This window comes from Cicer arietinum, chromosome 5, assembly GCF_000331145.2.
Source record: "Cicer arietinum cultivar CDC Frontier isolate Library 1 chromosome 5, Cicar.CDCFrontier_v2.0, whole genome shotgun sequence".
Classification (NCBI taxonomy): domain Eukaryota; kingdom Viridiplantae; phylum Streptophyta; class Magnoliopsida; order Fabales; family Fabaceae; genus Cicer; species Cicer arietinum.
Genome location: NC_021164.2, coordinates 2,832,740 through 2,851,676, shown reverse-complemented (window position 1 = coordinate 2,851,676; position 18,937 = coordinate 2,832,740). Strand labels below are relative to the sequence as shown.

Below are 18,937 nucleotides of genomic sequence, written 5' to 3'. Positions count from 1 at the left end.
AATAATCCCATCAGTTGAATTGCAAATCTTCCAAACCTGTCAGCTAAGAGCCTACTCATAAGGACTGCAGCAGCTGCCACGACAAAGGCAGGAGAGTTTCCTCCACCAAAAATCCAATCCCTTCTACTAGCAAGTGACTTGTGAGTAAAATCATACATCTGGAATATCTTATTATCCCAAAAATTATAAGCACGATCCATTTGTTTCAAACACCCTTCAACAGGGTAATCCCCAAATTTTCCACATGGTTTACACCCCACAAAATGAGTCATAAGAAGCCACTATGATCACCAAAACCAGGATGATAATTCTCAATCATCTCTTCATAACGATCAACCAAAACCCCCCACTAACCATGCAAATAATAATGATTCTCAAAGTAAACTTTACCACCCAGTTGTTGCCCCTACCTATAAGGGCTACCTTCATGGGGTATTATGTGCTATTAGCTCTTTAGCTCAGTTGGTTGGAGCGCCAAACCCTAATAGTTTTGAACAATAGCTTCTAGTATAAGTCAAAATTAGCTTCTGCATCTCCAAAGTTACTTAAGAAGCTCTCTCACTCAACTTGCCGGAAACATCTTCAAACTTATAATAACTTTTCCACAGGTGAAGAATCCTAAACTTATTTTAAATTATAAATATCTGTAACCTAGATAAAAACTAATTAAAACCAAATCTAAGTCTTTTTACCCTCTCACTTTCACAGCTTCAAAATTAGGTTCCAATCAGCAAAATTGCAAGAAACTGCTGCCAAATGTGGCCTATACACCAATATTGTAGGTTTTCGAATGATTCCATATTGCAATCGAAATTCAATAGTATAATTTTTAATACTTAAACAGTTGAGCTAACATTTCATACAAAACAAAAAACCGTGAAATGAAATAGAATAGAAAAACCACTAAAAATCTAAAAAATATAATCTCTCCGTCTAGATCCTAAATCACATTGAAACTCGTAATAATTCAGAAACTTAACCTCGGAGAAACTTAACCTATATAAATAAATTAAATATATAATCTATCAGTGAAGATAAAAGAATAAAGATTGAAGGGAAAAAATAGAAGAAACTTAACCTCGGAGAAATTAGGAGGACGAAGGGTTTGTCTGGCCATACCGAATTGTTGGAACATAAATATGTTTTAGTGTGAATTTAAAAATGTGTTGAAGTCCCACCTTGAAAAGAAATATTTTTTTTTTTGTAAATTTAAGTCGAAAGAAACTTGTTTTAAAACTTAAGTCAAATAATTTTTTTTTGAAATCTCACTTTGAAAAACTATCATATTAGTTTCAACTCTATACATACTAAAGTCTCATATTGTTTAGAAAATATATGTGACTTTGCTTCCATCACTGTATAATGAGTTTCAAGCTATTGTGAAAAGTACACCAAAGTTGGATGTTTTTCCCAACTTTCTCTTTTCTCTCTTTTATATTCTGCTCGCCTAATTTTCGAGCCACTTCTCCCATTTATTTATGTCCCTTCGACTTTTAGAGTGGTTGTTATGCTGCAGTCCCTTCGATTTTTATAGCGGTTGTTATGCCACAGTCCCTTTGGTTTTTAGAGCGGTTGTTATGTCGCAGTCCCTTCGGTTTTTAGAGCGGTTGTTATGTCGTAGTCCCTTCGGATTTTTGAGCGGTTGTTATGTCGTAGTCCATTCGGTTTTTAGAGCGGTTGTTACGTCGTTGTCCTTTTGTTTTCAGAGTGGTTATTATGCCGTAGTCCCTTTGTTTTAGAGCGGTTATTATGTCGTATTCCATTCGTTTTTTGTCATTCTTTTTTGTCTTTTTGAGCGGTTATTATGCTGTAGTTATGAATTGTCATAGTTCCAGCAATACTGCGAGATATGTTTGAGATACTCTGAATAAGTTAGTTGTGACTGCTACCCAAAGTGAAACGCTTTACATGTTAAGGATCTTTGTAACTGAAATTGAAAATCAATTTAGTATAAAGATTAAGAGGTTCCAAGTATGATTCTAGTTTATTTAATGAGTTTTATAAATTGTATGGAATTATACATGGAACAACTGCACCATAATTACTTAAAGTGAATGGTAAAGTTGAAAGAAAAAAAGGAATATAACTCTTATTGAACTAGTTGTTGCTAGTATGTTTAACTCTAGTGTTTCACCTCATTGATGTACAAAAAATATATTGTTTATTTGCTATGTTTTGAATAGAGTTCTTAAATCTAAAAACAAAACATCTCCTTATGAGATAGTTAAGAAAAGACAACCGAACTTGTCATACTTTCAAACAAGGGGCAGTCTGGCTTATGTCAGAATCCCCGATCTTGAGCGAGTTAAACTCGCCAGTAGAGCCTATGAATGAGAATTCATTGGGTATGCGGTAAATAACAAAGCGTATAGGTTTTATGACCTAAATGCAAAAGTGATCATAAAGTCAAATGAAGTTGACTTCTATGAAAATAAATCCCCTTTTAAATTGAGAAATAGTGGGGGCAGCGAACCTAATCAAGTTCTTGTGACAAGAAGCATTGAAAGCAACAAACAAGACGAAACATAAACTCGAAGGAGTAAGAGTTGCTATAGATTATGGACTAGAATATATGGCTTATAATTTAGAAAAGGATCCTGCAAATCTTAAAGAAGTTATGTCATCATTGGATGCAGATCTATGGCAAGAAGCTATAAACGATGAAATGGATTCTCTAGAGTCTAACCGAACCTAACATTTAGTAGACTTTCCTCCTAGTTGCAAACCAATAGGTTGTAAATGGATTTTGGAAAAGAAACTAAAATCCGATGGATCTGTTGATAAATACAAGGCACACCTTGTAGCCAAAGGTTTTAGACAAAGAGAAAATATAGATTTATCCTGCAAATCTTAAAGAAGTTATGTCATCATTGGATGCAGATCTATGGCAAGAAGCTATAAACGATGAAATGGATTCTCTAGAGTCTAACCGAACCTAACATTTAGTAGACTTTCCTCCTAGTTGCAAACCAATAGGTTGTAAATGGATTTTGGAAAAGAAACTAAAATCCGATGGATCTGTTGATAAATACAAGGCACACCTTGTAGCCAAAGGTTTTAGACAAAGAGAAAATATAGATTTGAATAACATCCACCGATCACTAGAATAACATCCATTTGAATACTTATATCACTAACAACTATTCTTAACCTGGTGATACACCAAATGGATGTTAAAACAACATTTTTTAAAAGGTGATTCAGAAGAAGAAATCTATTATGGAACAACCTGAAGGTTTTGCAATTCAAGGAAAAGAATACAAGGTCTGTATGTTAGATAAATCCTTGTATGGTCTTAAATAAGCTCCTAAGAAATGGCATGAAAAATTTGATAACTTTATTATATCGAATGAGTTTAAAGTGAATGAAAGTGATAAATGTATTTACTATAAATTTGAAAATGGCATTTGCACTATCATATCTCTCTATGTAGATGTCTTACTCATATTTGATTCAAACATTCATTCTATAAATATTGTGAAATCATTGTTGAGTAACAACTTTGATATGAAAGATCTTAGAGAAGCAAATGTAATCCTCGAAATCAAGATTATTAGGTCAGAAAGTGGAATTTCTTTGGATCAGTCTCACTATTTTGAAACAATCCTAAAGAAATATAAATACTTTGACTGTAAACCTGCTTTCACACCATATGATCTAAGTGTGAAACTTTTCAATTACATTGGTGAAGGTGTTAGACAAACTGAATATGCGAGCATCATTGGCAACCTCGCGTATGTCACTAATTGTACTAGACCCGACATTGCCTATGTCGTGGGACTGTTGTGTAGGTTTACCAGTAGACCTAGTATGGAGCATTGGCACGCTATGGAAAGAGTCATGAGACACCTGAAAAGGACCATGAGTCTCGGATTACATTATCAAAGATTTCTTACAGCCCTTGAAGGATACAATGTTGTTGATTGGAACGTCTTATCAGATGACTCCAAAGCAATCAATGACTATATTTTAATATAGTGAGTGGTGTTGTATCTTGGAAATCGAAGAACAGACAATATTGGCTCAGTCCACTATGGAGTCTGAAATGATAGCACTAGCTACTACTAGTGAAGAAACGAGCTGGTTGAGATGCTTGCTAGTTGAGATCCCTATATGGGAAAAACCTATGACAGATGTGTTGATCCACTGCAATAGTACCGCGGTTATTGCGAAGATTGAGAATCGTTATTACAAAGATAAGAGACGACAAATTCGTCGTAAACACAACGCTGTTAGAAAGTTATTTTCTAAATGAGTTGTTATAGTGGATCATGTATGCACCAATGAGAATTTAGCAAAACCTTTGATGAAACGATTAGATACAGAGAAAGTCATAAATACATCCAAAAGGATGAGACTAATGCATATAGAGTCACTCATGATGGTAAGCCGACCTAAAAGACTGGAGATCCCAAGAATTAGGTTCAATGGGTAATAACAAGTCGTGAAGTGATATGAGATGAACATGCTATTATAAATTAGATAAGCATGATTCCTGAATCGATGATAGGATGAGGTAATAGAAACTCTTAATGAGATTTATACTCTATGTGGAGGGAGTACCTAGCTACAGGAGTACTCTTGATAGACTCACCTATATGAATGTGGAAGTGGGCCCGCTTCCTATAGAATTTCGAGGCAGAATTCCTAGAGCGTTCACTATACTGGGATACACGTGTAGGGCCATTAATGCACGGGCTTTTGAGAATACACCCTATGAAAAGGTTGTGTTTGGGTTTGATGTCAGAGATAGAGTTCAAGACTACGAGTCACTCTTGTTGAATCTGAATCTTACTTACTATGCAAAGGTTCAAGTCAAGAGACACATTTGTTTATGCACGATCTTATAGAAGCATTTGATGCTATTTCAAAAACATTTTTTAAAATTCAAGTGGGGGATTGTTGGAACATAAGTATGTTTTAGTGTGAATTTAAAAATGTCTTGAAGTCCCACATTGGAAATAAATATTTTTTGTAAATTTAAGTGGAAATAAACTTTTTTTAAAATTCAAGTCCCACATTGGAAAGAATTTTTTTTTGAAATCTCACTTTGAAAAACTATCATATTTTGTGTAGTTTCAACTCTATACATACTAAAGTTCCACATTGTTTAGAAAACATATGTGACTTTGCTTCCATCACTATATAATGAGTTTCAAGCTATTGTGAAAAGTACACCAAAGTTTGATGCTTTTTCCAACTTTCTCTTTACTCCCTCTTATATTCTGCTCATCTAATTTTCGAGCCACTTCTCCCCTTTCTTTTTGTCCCTTCGTTTTTTAGAGCGGTTGTTATGTCGCAGTCTCTTCGGTTTTTACAGCGGTTGTTATGTCGTAGTCCCTTCGGTTTTTTGAGCGGTTGTTATGTCGTAGTCCCTTCTGTTTTTAGAGTGGTTGTTATGACGTAATCCTTTTGTTTTTAGAGCGGTTGTTATGTCGTAGTTCCTTTGTTTTAGAGCGGTTATTATGTCGTATTCCATTCGTTTTTTTTGTCTTTTTGAGTGGTTATGCCGCAGTTATGAATTATCATAGTACCATATTGAGAGTGACTTTAATTATCATATTGAGAGTGACTTTAACTGCCATATTGAGGTTGTAATTCTAGAACGGTTTTCTACGATGCAGTGGAACTCCGATACAGTGAATCTGGGCTGTTTTATCCTGGGGACTTCGTGGTTGATAGTCTCTGCCTTGCACAATTTGGGCAGTGACGCGAAACGTCTTAAAGATAGCGACCTAGTCTGCGACTCAACCCAGTAATATCTTCGGTGGCATAAATTGTGATTATAAATAATAATTATAAATAATAATTTTTGGGAAATTTTGTTTTGATTTTAAATAAAATAAGTAAAATTAGCTAAAATAATAACCATTTGATTGTGGAAAAATGATTGCTTATAAAAGTATAAAAGAAAGTGGTAGAAGACACTCAATATGTGGCTAAGATATGAATAGAAAATAATCTGTTAAAATAAAACTGTCATGAGACAATTATTGTGAAGTTAAGCATGGAGTATGAAAATGTAAAGGATAGTATTGTAAGAAAATTAGGTTGCCCCAAATTTATGTATTATCTTTATCATTGGTATAAAAAAATTGTCTTAATAAAGTGAAGAACATATACAATAAGGATAGAAAAAACATGAAAATAAATTTAAATTATAATTTATTAATAATAAATATTTATTGCATTTTTTTGTATTTATCGGTAACAATTTCTTTTCTATGTATCAATGATAAATATTTATCTTGCATTTTTTGTTATATTTATTGTTGACAAATATTTGTCCATGTTTATTTTATTTATCAATAACAAATATTTGTCTCATATTTTTTTTCATGTGTCGGTTTATATTTATTAATGACAAATATTTTTAATGTATTTTTTATGTATTTTTCGCGTGTTTTTTTATATTTATCAGGGAGAAGTAAGTGTCTCGTGTTTTTGTGTGTATTAGTGGCAAATATTTATTATGTGTTTTTTATGTATCAATAATAAATATTTGTTCCATAATATGTTTATATTTATCGATGATAAATAGTTATTCCAAATTTTTATTTTATTTATCAATTACATATATTTATCTTATGTTCTTTTACGTATCAATAACAAATATTTGTCTCGTATTTATTTTATAATTAAGAGTGACAAATATTTATCAAATATTTTTTATATATCAATAATAAATATATATTTTGTGTTTTATTTGATATATTAATGACAAATATTATTACTTTAGAATATTTAAATATTTACTTTTTTACAATTTTTACTTAATTATAGGAGAGAGAGGCATAATAAAATAGAATAGAAGGAAACATAATAAAATAGAAAGAAATGAATCAGAACCAAAAAAATAATTAAAAGTTAAGGTATGACATTTTTACTCTAATAATAGATATGAGTCACAAACTTTCTAATTTATTTGTCTTTTCCTTTGTCACGTGTTAAAGGGAGAATGAACTTAGGTTTGAATTTATAGAATAATTAATGTTTGAATTTAATGTTGCAAAGAGAAAACCTAACCCACGGAGGAATCAAGGTCTTGCACAAAAGAGACGACACTGTCACTTTTATTTTATTTTATTCTCTTTCACTTTTTTTTCTGTTTTCCCATAAAATATATAGTTTTTTCCCAAATTTTTATTTCTTTATATTTCTGTTTCTCACAACAAATTTATTTTTCCCAATTTTTTTGTTAAAGCCTAAAAGTTCCTTCTCCCTTTAAAATGTGATGATTTCCATTTAATTCATCAAAAAATTAGATTTAGATCTTTTGATTATTTTGGATCTAATAAAATTGGAAATTTAATTTTTTTTCTGTTTCATTTTTATGATTTGTTTTTGTTAGTAAATAGATATATTTGTTGGTAAATTGAAAAAGAAGTTATTTTTATGATTTTTTTCGTGTTGATATAGTTTTATTAATTTTTTGTTGGTACATAAAAAGATGAAGATGTTTTTTTTTTTTTTTTAATTAGAGATCCAATTTGATATTTTTCTTCCACGATTTTATTTTAAATTTAATTTAAAACTGCCAATTTTACTTTTAATTTTAATTTTAACAATTGATGTTACAAATTTTAATTACAGAAACAATGAAAACACCATTAAACTTTAAATATTTGATAAATTACACAATTAATTTTTTCTCATTCTCATGTATTAAATATGACTATTCGAGTCATGTATATTTACAATAAAAAACAACACCAACAAACTACATCCATGACACCACCAATATAATTTTTAAGATAATTCATTCTCTCTAACTTTTAATATATTAAATAAGACTCTTTGATGCGTACTTTATACAATAAAAATGCAAAATAATTGAAAATTGTTAATTCTAATGTATATTACATTTATGTATTATGTGTATATTATCTATCAAATAACTAAAAAAAATTAAATAATTGCATAAAATTTTGTAACTGTTATATTTGTTAATAAATTTTTGTGGTTATCCTTTTGAACTTTTTTTCTTAGACAAATTTTTTATAATAAAGATAAATTATTTCTTTAATCTCTTATTTTATTTTCATCTATATTTTTTTTTGTTTGTGTTTGCTCTTTTCATATCTTTCATCTATTACCCACTAAAAATTTTGCCACCGTAATATTAAATGTTTGGAAACCTTTTTATATTCAGCCAACTCCAAATCTCACATCGCTCAAAGACTCATTGAGGCCTTTGTACCATTTCAAAAGAGTAAAAAAAAGTTATTTTAATTTTATATTTATAAAAATAATTTGTATGATAAATTATTTTAAAATAGAAAAAGTTATTTGATCTCATTTAATATAAATTAAATAAATAATATTAATTTTCAATAATTTAAATATTTATATAATAAATTATTCAAAATAGTTTTTTGTTTAAAATATTTTAAAAAAAAATTATTGGTTTAGACAGTATTGCTGGATTTTTTTAGTCTGAAAACCGTTTTTACTAATTTTTCACTTTATTTATCCCAAACAATTGCAAAGTTCTATTCTCAGTTTAATCGATTCGGTTCGATTACAATGTCAATTGATTTAGTGGAGGATTCAAATCTATATCTATATCTATATTTATATTTAACTATATATCATATATATATATATATATATATACAAAACATTTTCACAAAGGTAATTCAGAGATGTGTCTCCACGAAAACTCTCCCTCAATTAATTATTGTTTCACCTCCTTCTTCCTTTTATGAATTTCAATAATTATTTTAAAATAATAATAATACTTACCTTTTATAACATCATTAATATTACATAAATATAATAAGAAAAATAATTGATTGCAAATCTATAGTTTAATAACAATTTATCTTTTACCCAAAAAAGGAAATATATTTTGTAAAAACTATTGTGCACAACGTGTTGGGTTTTGGGCTCCCTTACTATGTGGAGAAAGGCGTAACCCATGTATCTCACTTAACCAAGTGGAGAGAGGTCAGATTAGTGGCATAGAGAGAGCTGAATTGAGAGAGTGAAGCAAAGAGAAAAGTGAGAGAGGAAGAACAAAACTCATTTTCGCATAAAACAGAGCAGCTGCACTAGATTCGCGATTTCTCCTTTGTTCACCGTTGGATCGGGCTGGAATATGGACAGCAGGTTCATGACTCATGGTACTTCAATCTGACCGGTTGGATCGTCGATCAGAGGTCTGAGGTGGGAGAAATTGAGCTCGGAAAGTAGCAGTGTTTCCTGATTTTTCTGCTGAACTTTGTTCTCAATTTCATGCTTGTTTTCTCATTGTGTTTGGCTGATTGTTGTGCTGGTTATTTGGCTGGTTACTCAGCACGAATTTGTGCCATATTTGAAACTCTCTTGTACGCATATTTTGATCATAGTGGAGCTCTATTCTTGGTTTGGTCCCGTGGTTGTTTACTTCTCACATTGAGAAGGTTTTTCCATGTTAAAAATTATTGTGTTCTTTGTGGTAGTGATTTTAGTTGCTGTGATTATTTGTTGTTTCTCCTCACAAATTCTTGCAAGTTTGGGAAATTGATTATCCGCTGCATATTGCTCTGTTAGAGTTGTTATTGTTATTTGTTGTTGAATTTCCCATCACAAGGATGGTGAGAAAAGATATGTCATTACAATTATCATAAATTCATAAATAATCGACAAGTAATAATTATAAGAAAAAGATCCATCTGTAATATTTTTGGATAAAGATTGAAGTTGTCCGTATGCATTTACCAAAATAAGTAAATTTTATTTTTAAAATATCCACATAGAAATATGCTACTAATGTAAGTAAAACTAATGCAACAATACCCGTTTAAACCGATAACAAAGTGAATGAACAATAGTTTTTATAAAGTTATATTGTAATAGTTAAATGCACCCACAGATGATATAAATACTATTGACGTAAATAAAACTAATGTAATAGTAGTATTTATATCATTTGTGGGTGCATCTAGTTCTCCACAAGGTAACTTTATAATTTTTCAAGGCAAAAGAATCATGATGAACTTGAAACAAAAATAAATAACAACAGAGTTTTAATAAATGGAACTTACTAACCATATTCTTCTCCAACCTGAATTTTGCTCACGTCTCGAATAAATTCAAGGATATTTAAAGAAATTTTGATTTGACGTATTATTAACAATTAGAATAGTTGAAATTAATAAGATATCAATTACAACCCAAAAAAAAGGTAATAAGTATTTGAACATACACTTAAAAATCCTAATAGTAAACTCATAATCTACAATTGTATTAGCTTTGTAAACAATTAAAACCATTTTTGAGATAGATTTTTATAGGTGTCATTCAACCAACAATGTCTTGCCACATCGCATCAAATAACTATTAATATTTTTTATCCATTTATATCTAAACACATGATGTGAAAACTTCTAAAAAGATTTTCATTTAAAACTATAAAAATATGACAACACGAATATAAATAAATGGCATAAAAAGACAAAATCACCCCAACACTCATTAATGTCTCATGGAATGACGATTTTCTTTTAACGATAAGGAATACATTTTTTACTTTAATTTTCTTCAACCAAGCATTGAAATCAAACATACCCATTTCAATTTTTTTTGGTCTCTTACTCACATATATTCATTCAAGTTTTGTGCTACTTCAAGCTTCTTCGACACACCACATATAAATTTGTAATGTGACATTGTTTTGTGTTATTCCAAGTTCCCCCATCAAGCCTTTAATCTAAAGAGTTTCCGTAACTTCTATTAGAGCAATGAATTAAGCTTAGGTCGTTGATAGAGCCACCACAAATTGAAGAAGAAATCTCTAGATGACATCTATACTAAATAGAGTAAAGACATAACAAGATAAAGAATTCTTTGTGTCAATGTTTCCAGTATAATATGAATCAACATATCCTTTGATTGCCTCTTCATTCTTCAGTTTCCTCTTGAACCTCAAATCATCACTTAAGGAACCATTTAAGTACCTCAAGATCCATTTCAGTACTCCCCTATGGGTTGGCTAAGGATTTGCCATGAACCTACTCACAACATAAGCAAGTCTAGCTTGCTACAAACCATGCCATACATCATGCTGCCAACACCTCTAGCATGAGGGATTAATTCCATTTTACTCATTTCCTCACCTAAATTTGGGTTGTGTTTAGTTGAGAGTTTATCATTTTTCTCCAAATGAGTTGTAACATATTTAGACTCATGCATTCTAAATCTCCTTTCCATTTTCTTCATATATCCATGTTGATGCAAAAACAGTTCCCTTTTGATATATCTCTACTAATTTACATTCCCAATATCATATTAGCTTCTCTAAATTCATTCATTTTGAATTCTGACCTAAACTCATACTTGAGCTTATTGATCTCATCTTTACTTGAGCTTGTTAGGAGTATATCATCAACATATAACATCAAATGGAGGAGTACATCTCCACTATTTTTTAGTGTGTAGACTCAATTATCTCAATTGCTTCTATAAAACCTTATCTTCACTGTGAAGTCATCAAACCTCTTGTTACATTGCATAGGACTTTGCTTCATGCCATATAAGGATTCCTTAAGTAGGCATACTTTATCCTTACCATTAGAAAAAACCCTCAGGTTTCTACATGTAGATAGTTTCCTCAAGGTCTCCGTGTAGGAAATTAGTTTTCACATCTAGTTGTTCAAGTTCTAGATCAAACTGAGTTACTATGGCCAAAATAATTTTGATTGAGTAATGCATCACCATAGGAGAAAATATCTCACTTAAGTCAATTCCTTCAACTTGAGAATATCCCTTTGCCATAAGCCTTGCTTTGACCCTCACACTTTTTACCACCTTGAACACCTTCATTTCTCTTGAGTATCCTCATTGAACCCACAACCCTTGTGTTTTCTAGTAGATCCACTAGAACCCAAGTCTTATTCTTCTTAAGTGATTGCATTTCATCAGTCATTGCAACCATCCAATGGTCATTGTCCTTGTTGTCGAAGGCCTCTTGTAATTTCTTTGCTCATTCCCTTGAAATAAGTTTGTCCATACCTTATTAGGGAAAATATATTCCTTTTAGCCATGTCTCTCACCATATTGTAGTCATTAACCACATGTCACCGATGTTTTTCTTCATTTACTATTTCCTCTTGAATTATAAGTTCATCGATATGATGAGTTGGTAGCTCCATTTGAAATTTTCAACCTATGTACTATATGATCCATCATTTTGATTAACCGTGCCTTTTTGGTCTTTAGAAATCTTTGCAGACATTCTAGTCTCATCAAAGATCACATTTACACTGATGATGCACTTAGGTTCACCAAATCTCGTCTTCCATATCTTGTATCCTTTGACTCTAGTGGGTTAGAGTAATCAAACACCTATGAAAGCTTGTATGGCCTGTTATGTTCAAAAGGTAAAGCACCAAACACCTTCAAGTTAGAGTAATCAACATGTTTCTCATTCCACAACTCCATATGACTCTTGAATCCTAAGGCTGAAGATGGACACATATTGATCAAGTAAACTGCAATATATGTTGCTTCTCCCCAAAAACTCTTAGGCAACCCAACACTCAACAACATACATTTGACTCTTTCAAAAAGGATTTTATTCATGATTTCAGCCAAGCCATTTTGTTATGTCTTTCAGTTCCTAATTTCATGCAAATGTCATAAATTGCTCTGAAACGAAATTGCCATTGTTAGTCCTTAGGCACTTTAATTTCCTTCCCATTTGATTCTTTATCTTAGTATGTCAATCCTTAAATTTCCCAAAAGTGTCACTCTTATTTTTAAGGATGTAAATTTGTTGACATATAGCAATCAAATATGATATAATTGTGTTTATTAATGGATTTCCTATTTAAATTTATCTGTATTTTGGGAAAGAATCTAATCGCTCTGATTTGATTTATTTTCTAATTTATTTTTCCTTTATTCTATGTATTCATTAGATAGCTCTCATCATTGTGTGTGTGTTTGTGTGTGTGTATATATATATAAAGTGATAATAACAAGGTATCATTCATCAAAGTTCATGTGTGGATACTCCATAACAAAATGGAGTGGTTGAACGAAAAAATAAACATCTCCTTGAAGTTGCTAAGGCATTTTTGTTTCAAAAGTGTTTTTAGGAAGAAACAATTCTCACTGGAAGATATTTGATAAATAGGATGCTTACAAAACTCTGTTTGAGGTTCTCACAAGTCTATTTCCTAATAATAAACTTTCATATACTATACCCCTAAAGATATTTGGATGTACTGTTTTTGTTCATATTCAAAATCCGAACCAAGGAAAACTTTAGCCTAGAGTAAGAAAATAATTTTTATTGGCTATGCATACATTAAAAAGGACACAAATATTTTGAATGTATTTCCAAAAATATTTTTGTGACTATGGATGCCACTTTCTTTGAGAAAACTCTTTTTTTTTTTTGTAATCATCTTCAAGAAGGGATAATACAAGAAAACGATATTCAATATTTAAAAATTGCAAATCTGGATTTCCTAAATAATTTGAAAAATAAACAAATTATAAGAAGAGTAGCGTAACAAAATCCTATTTGAAAATACTAGAAATTGAGGAAAGTAACAAAATAAAATCTGGTAAATGTTCACGAATCACAAATCATGACCAATTTGCTTATCAAATGTTCAAAATTTGTCTTGGTCAAGCTCTTGGTCAATATGTCAGCTGTTTGTTGATTAGATGGAACAAATGGCAAGCAAATATATATATTATACTTTCTTTTTTGTTTTTTTTTTTTATTTTTTTTTGCGCAGTGAACATTACAGCGCGATGAACAGTACTACGACTGATCTGCTGAAAATAAACGAAAAGCTACAAAGAAGGGGTAAACCAGAAATGGGACACGGTTTACCGAAAAAATCTCACCGAATATTGGAATGTTAGAAAAGAGAAACTATAATTATATTTCCTAATTGTTGGGAACTCGACAGCAGAATAGAGGCGAAATCGTTCAAGGAGGATCGAAATAGGCTCTAGATACCATGTTGAAGTTGTGGGATTTTAGAGGAAAGGAGGAGAGAAAATAATAAGGGTTTGAATATTATTGATAATAGTTTTATGATAACTTGATTACAATAGACTCAATACTAATCTCTATTTATAGAGAAACATAAACTAAATCCTAAATTAGGAATAAATCATAATAATAATAATAAGAGATATTTTAAGATTCTCTATGATTATAAATTAATCATAGAAAATAACTCAAGATACTCTGATATAATATAAAAGATATTATAAGATATTTTCTAATATTCTAACAAAAACAAAGGATGAAAAAAATATCTTACCTTGATGATACATGCGAATTTAGTGCAGAAACTGTGCTTCCCGTGAAGCATAATGCCTACTCTATCAAAAATATGATTTTGGATTCTGTGATGAACTGCCATTCCAATTCTTGTCCACTTCATGCCATTTCGATTTGGAAGAATCATGTATCTAAGATAAAGAAACCAGAATCATGAAACAAATGAAAGGGGATTTGAAGATCTGCTTGATGACAAGTATCACTAAAATATGATGAAAAGATGTTATACTTCCATATAGATTGAAGAAACAAGGTAACAGAAAATATATGCATTAACAAAAACCAATCCTTTGCATCAGCTAAGCCATTGTAAAATAACATTAGACGAGGTTTGATTAGAAACAAAGTAGTATACACTATTAACTTAAACAACAAAATGAGAATGATTGCAAAGAAGTCAAACTTCGAAAGTGTATATTTAGAGACTCGCTAATTGTATATGCACACATAACAAGTTAATGCAATTTCAACCAATGAATGTCCAACAGGTGTGGTCAAAGACAATCTATTACAGACAAAGGAAAATAAAACAATGGGAGAGAAGATAAGTTATCGCTTTGAACAAGAAAAAAAAAAGCCAAATGAGAACAATGAAGGAGGCTCGGAAATGGAAGTTCCCCATCAAGAGAGGTCATCTGTGATCCATGGATATGTTTATAAGTCTATAACTGTATACACTTTTTAATTTGGACCCCTTAAAATAAACAATTTCCTCTCCAAGCTCTTTGGATTTCTCACATTTTCTATCATTTTCTCATAACCTCTATGTGTAATAAATACCATTGGCTAGGAATATCAAAATAATTTCAAATTATGATCCAAATTGTAAAAATACTATTTTGGATTAATCTTTGTTTCACAATGAACTATGATTCTACATTGAAAAAGCACGGTACACAAGTTGTAAGAAAGAAAATGTCAATTTATTGAGAAGCGAGAACACAACTTACTTTTCAGGTGGCAAAATAGTTCCAGTTGCAAGACAATCAGTTAGCCAGTCAACTTTTAGTATTGAGGCTCCAACAGCACAGCCATACAAGAATTTGATTGTTTTGAGCTGAAGAAAAGAACAGATACCATTATATTTGAGTCGTTGAATTGTTTCTGAGACGTTGAATTTATGCAAGATGATTAAGTGATAAATTGTTCAAATTAATTAATATACTTTAGTACAGCTAGTGTTTATGCAACAAAGTATGTACTTTAGGTATCTAACAACCAGGTTTTCATTCATGAAAAGCATCCAATCGCTAAAGTTATAAGCACTGTTCTTCGTCCTACTTTAACACTTGACAGCAATAAGCCTTTGGGTCAAATGTTTCTTTGAAATTTATTCAAAACTGAGCTTCACCACCAATGATAAGACATAGAGACTACTGAGACTAATCAAAGACAAAATGAAAGTTGAACTAATAAGTAATAACCACAGCATATGCTTCTTCAAAACACCAGTTGACAGATGTATCACATATTAACTATGGCACTACCTACAAAGTGATTTGAGGATCTTACTCGCAAGTTTGGAATAATAGATATCTACTCACTAGTCTGAGAGGGAGTGTTGGGTTTGGAACATAGTCACCTGGTTCTCAATTCTCTTTGGTACGTGGTACGGGTTCGGGTACGCGGTACGTAACCTTCAAAGTATTTGGTACGTGGGGGGTATACACAGTTGGTACGCAGTTCGGTTCGTGGTACGTTTTAATATATAAATCGGTATGTTAAAATAAAAAACAAAAAAAATTAATGGTCTTAACACAAGAGTGGGAGTACTGAGTTATGTAAAAAATGGAAGAACTTGTAATACTAGTCCCACATTGGTTGTTTCTAAAATGTTAAAAGTTGAGTTATCTATATGAGTACAACAATTCTAATTAGTCCAACATCGGTTGTTTCTAAAATACTAGATGTTGAGTTATCTATATAAGTACAACAATTCTTGGTACAATAGTAATTGTATCTTTGCTTATACCACATTAGTACAGGAGTACGTGGTAATATATTAATACAATTAAAGTTATATATTAATGCAGTTAAAGCCAATTTGCGGTTCGTAGGGGTTACTAGCGAATTATGTAACTTTGGTTTGGAATAATAGATATCTACTCACTAGTATGAGAGGGAGTGTTGGGTGTTATTGTAAATAGTATATTATTGTCGGGAGAATATTTCTATACAAAATTTAGGTTAGATACTTCCATTTTCTTTGATCTAATTTTGCTTATGTTTGAGACCAGGAGTAAACTATAAACAAGTAACTACTTGTTAATTTACTGTAAAATTTCCAATATTGCGAGACACGCTGTTTGATGTTTTGATTGATTGTAAATATCCATGTTTGTTCGTTGATACAATGAAGCTTTTCTAATTATTTCAGTTGATATTTTCAGAGATATAAAACCAATCTTATGCCATCACCTAATAATTTAGGATAGTTGTTCCCTTGTACAGTACCAAAGCTTCTACTAAAAGTGGTCTAGGGTTGGATCCTTGTCTCAATTAATAAAGAAAAAGTCAAATTTCAGCACAACATAGAAGAGTCCTATGCAGTATTCTACTTCGAATCCAGAGGACTCTTGCATAATAAAATGTGTTGAATATAAAGAGTATTGAAAGACATATTGTGAATAACCCGTGTGTTTCAACTACACAGCGGAATCTCTTTATATAGACACAGGGTATTAAATAACCCTAATTTAAAGTAATGCTAACGAGCCAGAATACTTACATACTTACAGCCCATATATATTATTTACATTCTAATATAGTATTTAACACTCCCCCTCAAGCTGGAGCATATAAATCAAATGCACCTAGCTTGTTACATATATAACTAATTCTAGGACCTCGCAATGACTTTGTAAACACATCTGCTAACTGATCATTGGATTTGACAAAGCTGGTGATGATGTCAGCTGATTCAATCTTTTCTCTAACAAAATGGCAGTCAATCTCAATATGCTTGGTCCTCTCATGAAAAACCGGATTCGAGGGAATGTGCAATGCAGCTTGATTATCACATATTAATGTCATTGTGCTGGTCTCTTCAAATTGAAGTTCTTTCAGTAACTGTTTCAGCCAGATGAGTTCACATGTTACTAGTGCCATGGCCCTGTATTCTGCCTCAGCGCTGGATCTTGCAACAACATTTTGTTTCTTACTCTTCCAAGATATTAAATTTCCTCCTATGAGTACACAATACCCGGAAGTTGATCGTCTATCTACGGGTGAGCCTGCCCAATCAGCATCTGAGTAGCCAATTATTTGAGTATGTCCTCTGTCTTCATAAATGAGACCTTTTCCAGGTGCACTTTTGATGTATTTAAGAATCCGGATTACAGCATCCATATGTTCTTGGCAAGGAGAATTTAAGAACTGACTTACCACACTGACAGCAAAGGAAATGTCAGGACGAGTGACTGTGAGATAGTTTAATTTTCCAACCAATCTCCTATATCTTCCTGAATCTGATAGAGGCTCCCCCTGATTGGGTAGGAGTTTGACATTTGGATCCATAGGAGTATCAACTGACTTGGCATTTAGTAGGCCAGTTTCTTCAAGAATATCCATAGCATATTTTCTTTGTGAAATTACAAGGCCATCCTTGGATTGAGCTACTTCAATACCCAGAAAATAACGGAGTTTACCAAGGTCTTTAGTCTGAAATTTATTTGAGAGATGTTGTTTTAACTGGAGTATTCCTTGCTGATCACTACCAGTTATAACAATGTCATCCACGTAAACAATAAGATAGATGCACCCTTGAGCTGAGTGATGATAAAATACAGAGTGATCGGCTTCACTGCGGATCATACCAAATTCTTGTACTACCGAGCTGAATCTGCCAAACCAAGCTCTAGGAGACTGTTTAAGACCATAAAGGGACCTGTGTAGCCGACAAACCATGTTGGAAGACTCCCCCTGAGCAACAAATCCTGGTGGTTGCTCCATATACACTTCCTCTTCAAAATCACCGTGCAAAAAGGCATTTTTAATGTCAAGCTGATGGAGGGGCCAATGTCTAATTGCTGCAATGGAGAAAAATAGTCTGACAGATGCCATTTTGGCAACCGGTGAGAATGTGTCACTGTAATCCAACCCAAAAATCTGAGTATATCCCTTGGCTACCAAACGAGCCTTAAATCGATCAATCTTACCATCAGGACCAACCTTCACTGTATAAAGCCAACGACACCCGACTACCGACTTCCCATGAGGTAGAGGTACCAATTCCCAAGTACCACTGCTTTGTAGAGCACACATCTCATCAAGCATTGCTTGCCTCCACTCAGGGTGGGATAATGCTTCACCTGTAGTTTTAGGAATAGAAACAGAAGACAAGGAGGACAAGCAAGTGTAATGTAAAGGAGAAAGACGATGATAACACAAATCAATATAATGAGGAGATGGATTACGGGTGGTGCGAATATCCTTACGAAGAGCAATAGGAAGGTCAGGCTCAGGTGGCAGGGCCGGATCCGGATGTGGCGTCGGAGGAGAGTCTGTAATGGGAGCAGGAACCGGCACAACAGAGGATAAGCGACGACGCTGATATGTTTGTAGTGGTCGTGGAGGTTGGGGGGCAGACTCGGCAGGTTCGATAGGAATATGAGTGGGTGGGAGAGGGATAACTACTTGAGGAGGTTC

At 32.2% G+C, this 18,937-nt stretch overlaps 1 protein-coding gene across 1 annotated transcript in view; it reads right to left on the bottom strand.

The window, feature by feature from the left end:
- The window catches only part of LOC113786655 (uncharacterized), a 34,505-nt gene that overhangs the window by 2,442 nt on the left and 13,126 nt on the right, over positions 1–18,937 (bottom strand). The window contains exons 9-10 of the mRNA XM_073368352.1: positions 15,241–15,347; positions 14,271–14,421 (exon numbers count right to left, since the gene is read on the bottom strand). Coding sequence (XP_073224453.1) covers positions 14,271–14,421; positions 15,241–15,347 — 258 coding nt within the window. The remainder of the gene's footprint in view (positions 1–14,270; positions 14,422–15,240; positions 15,348–18,937) is intronic.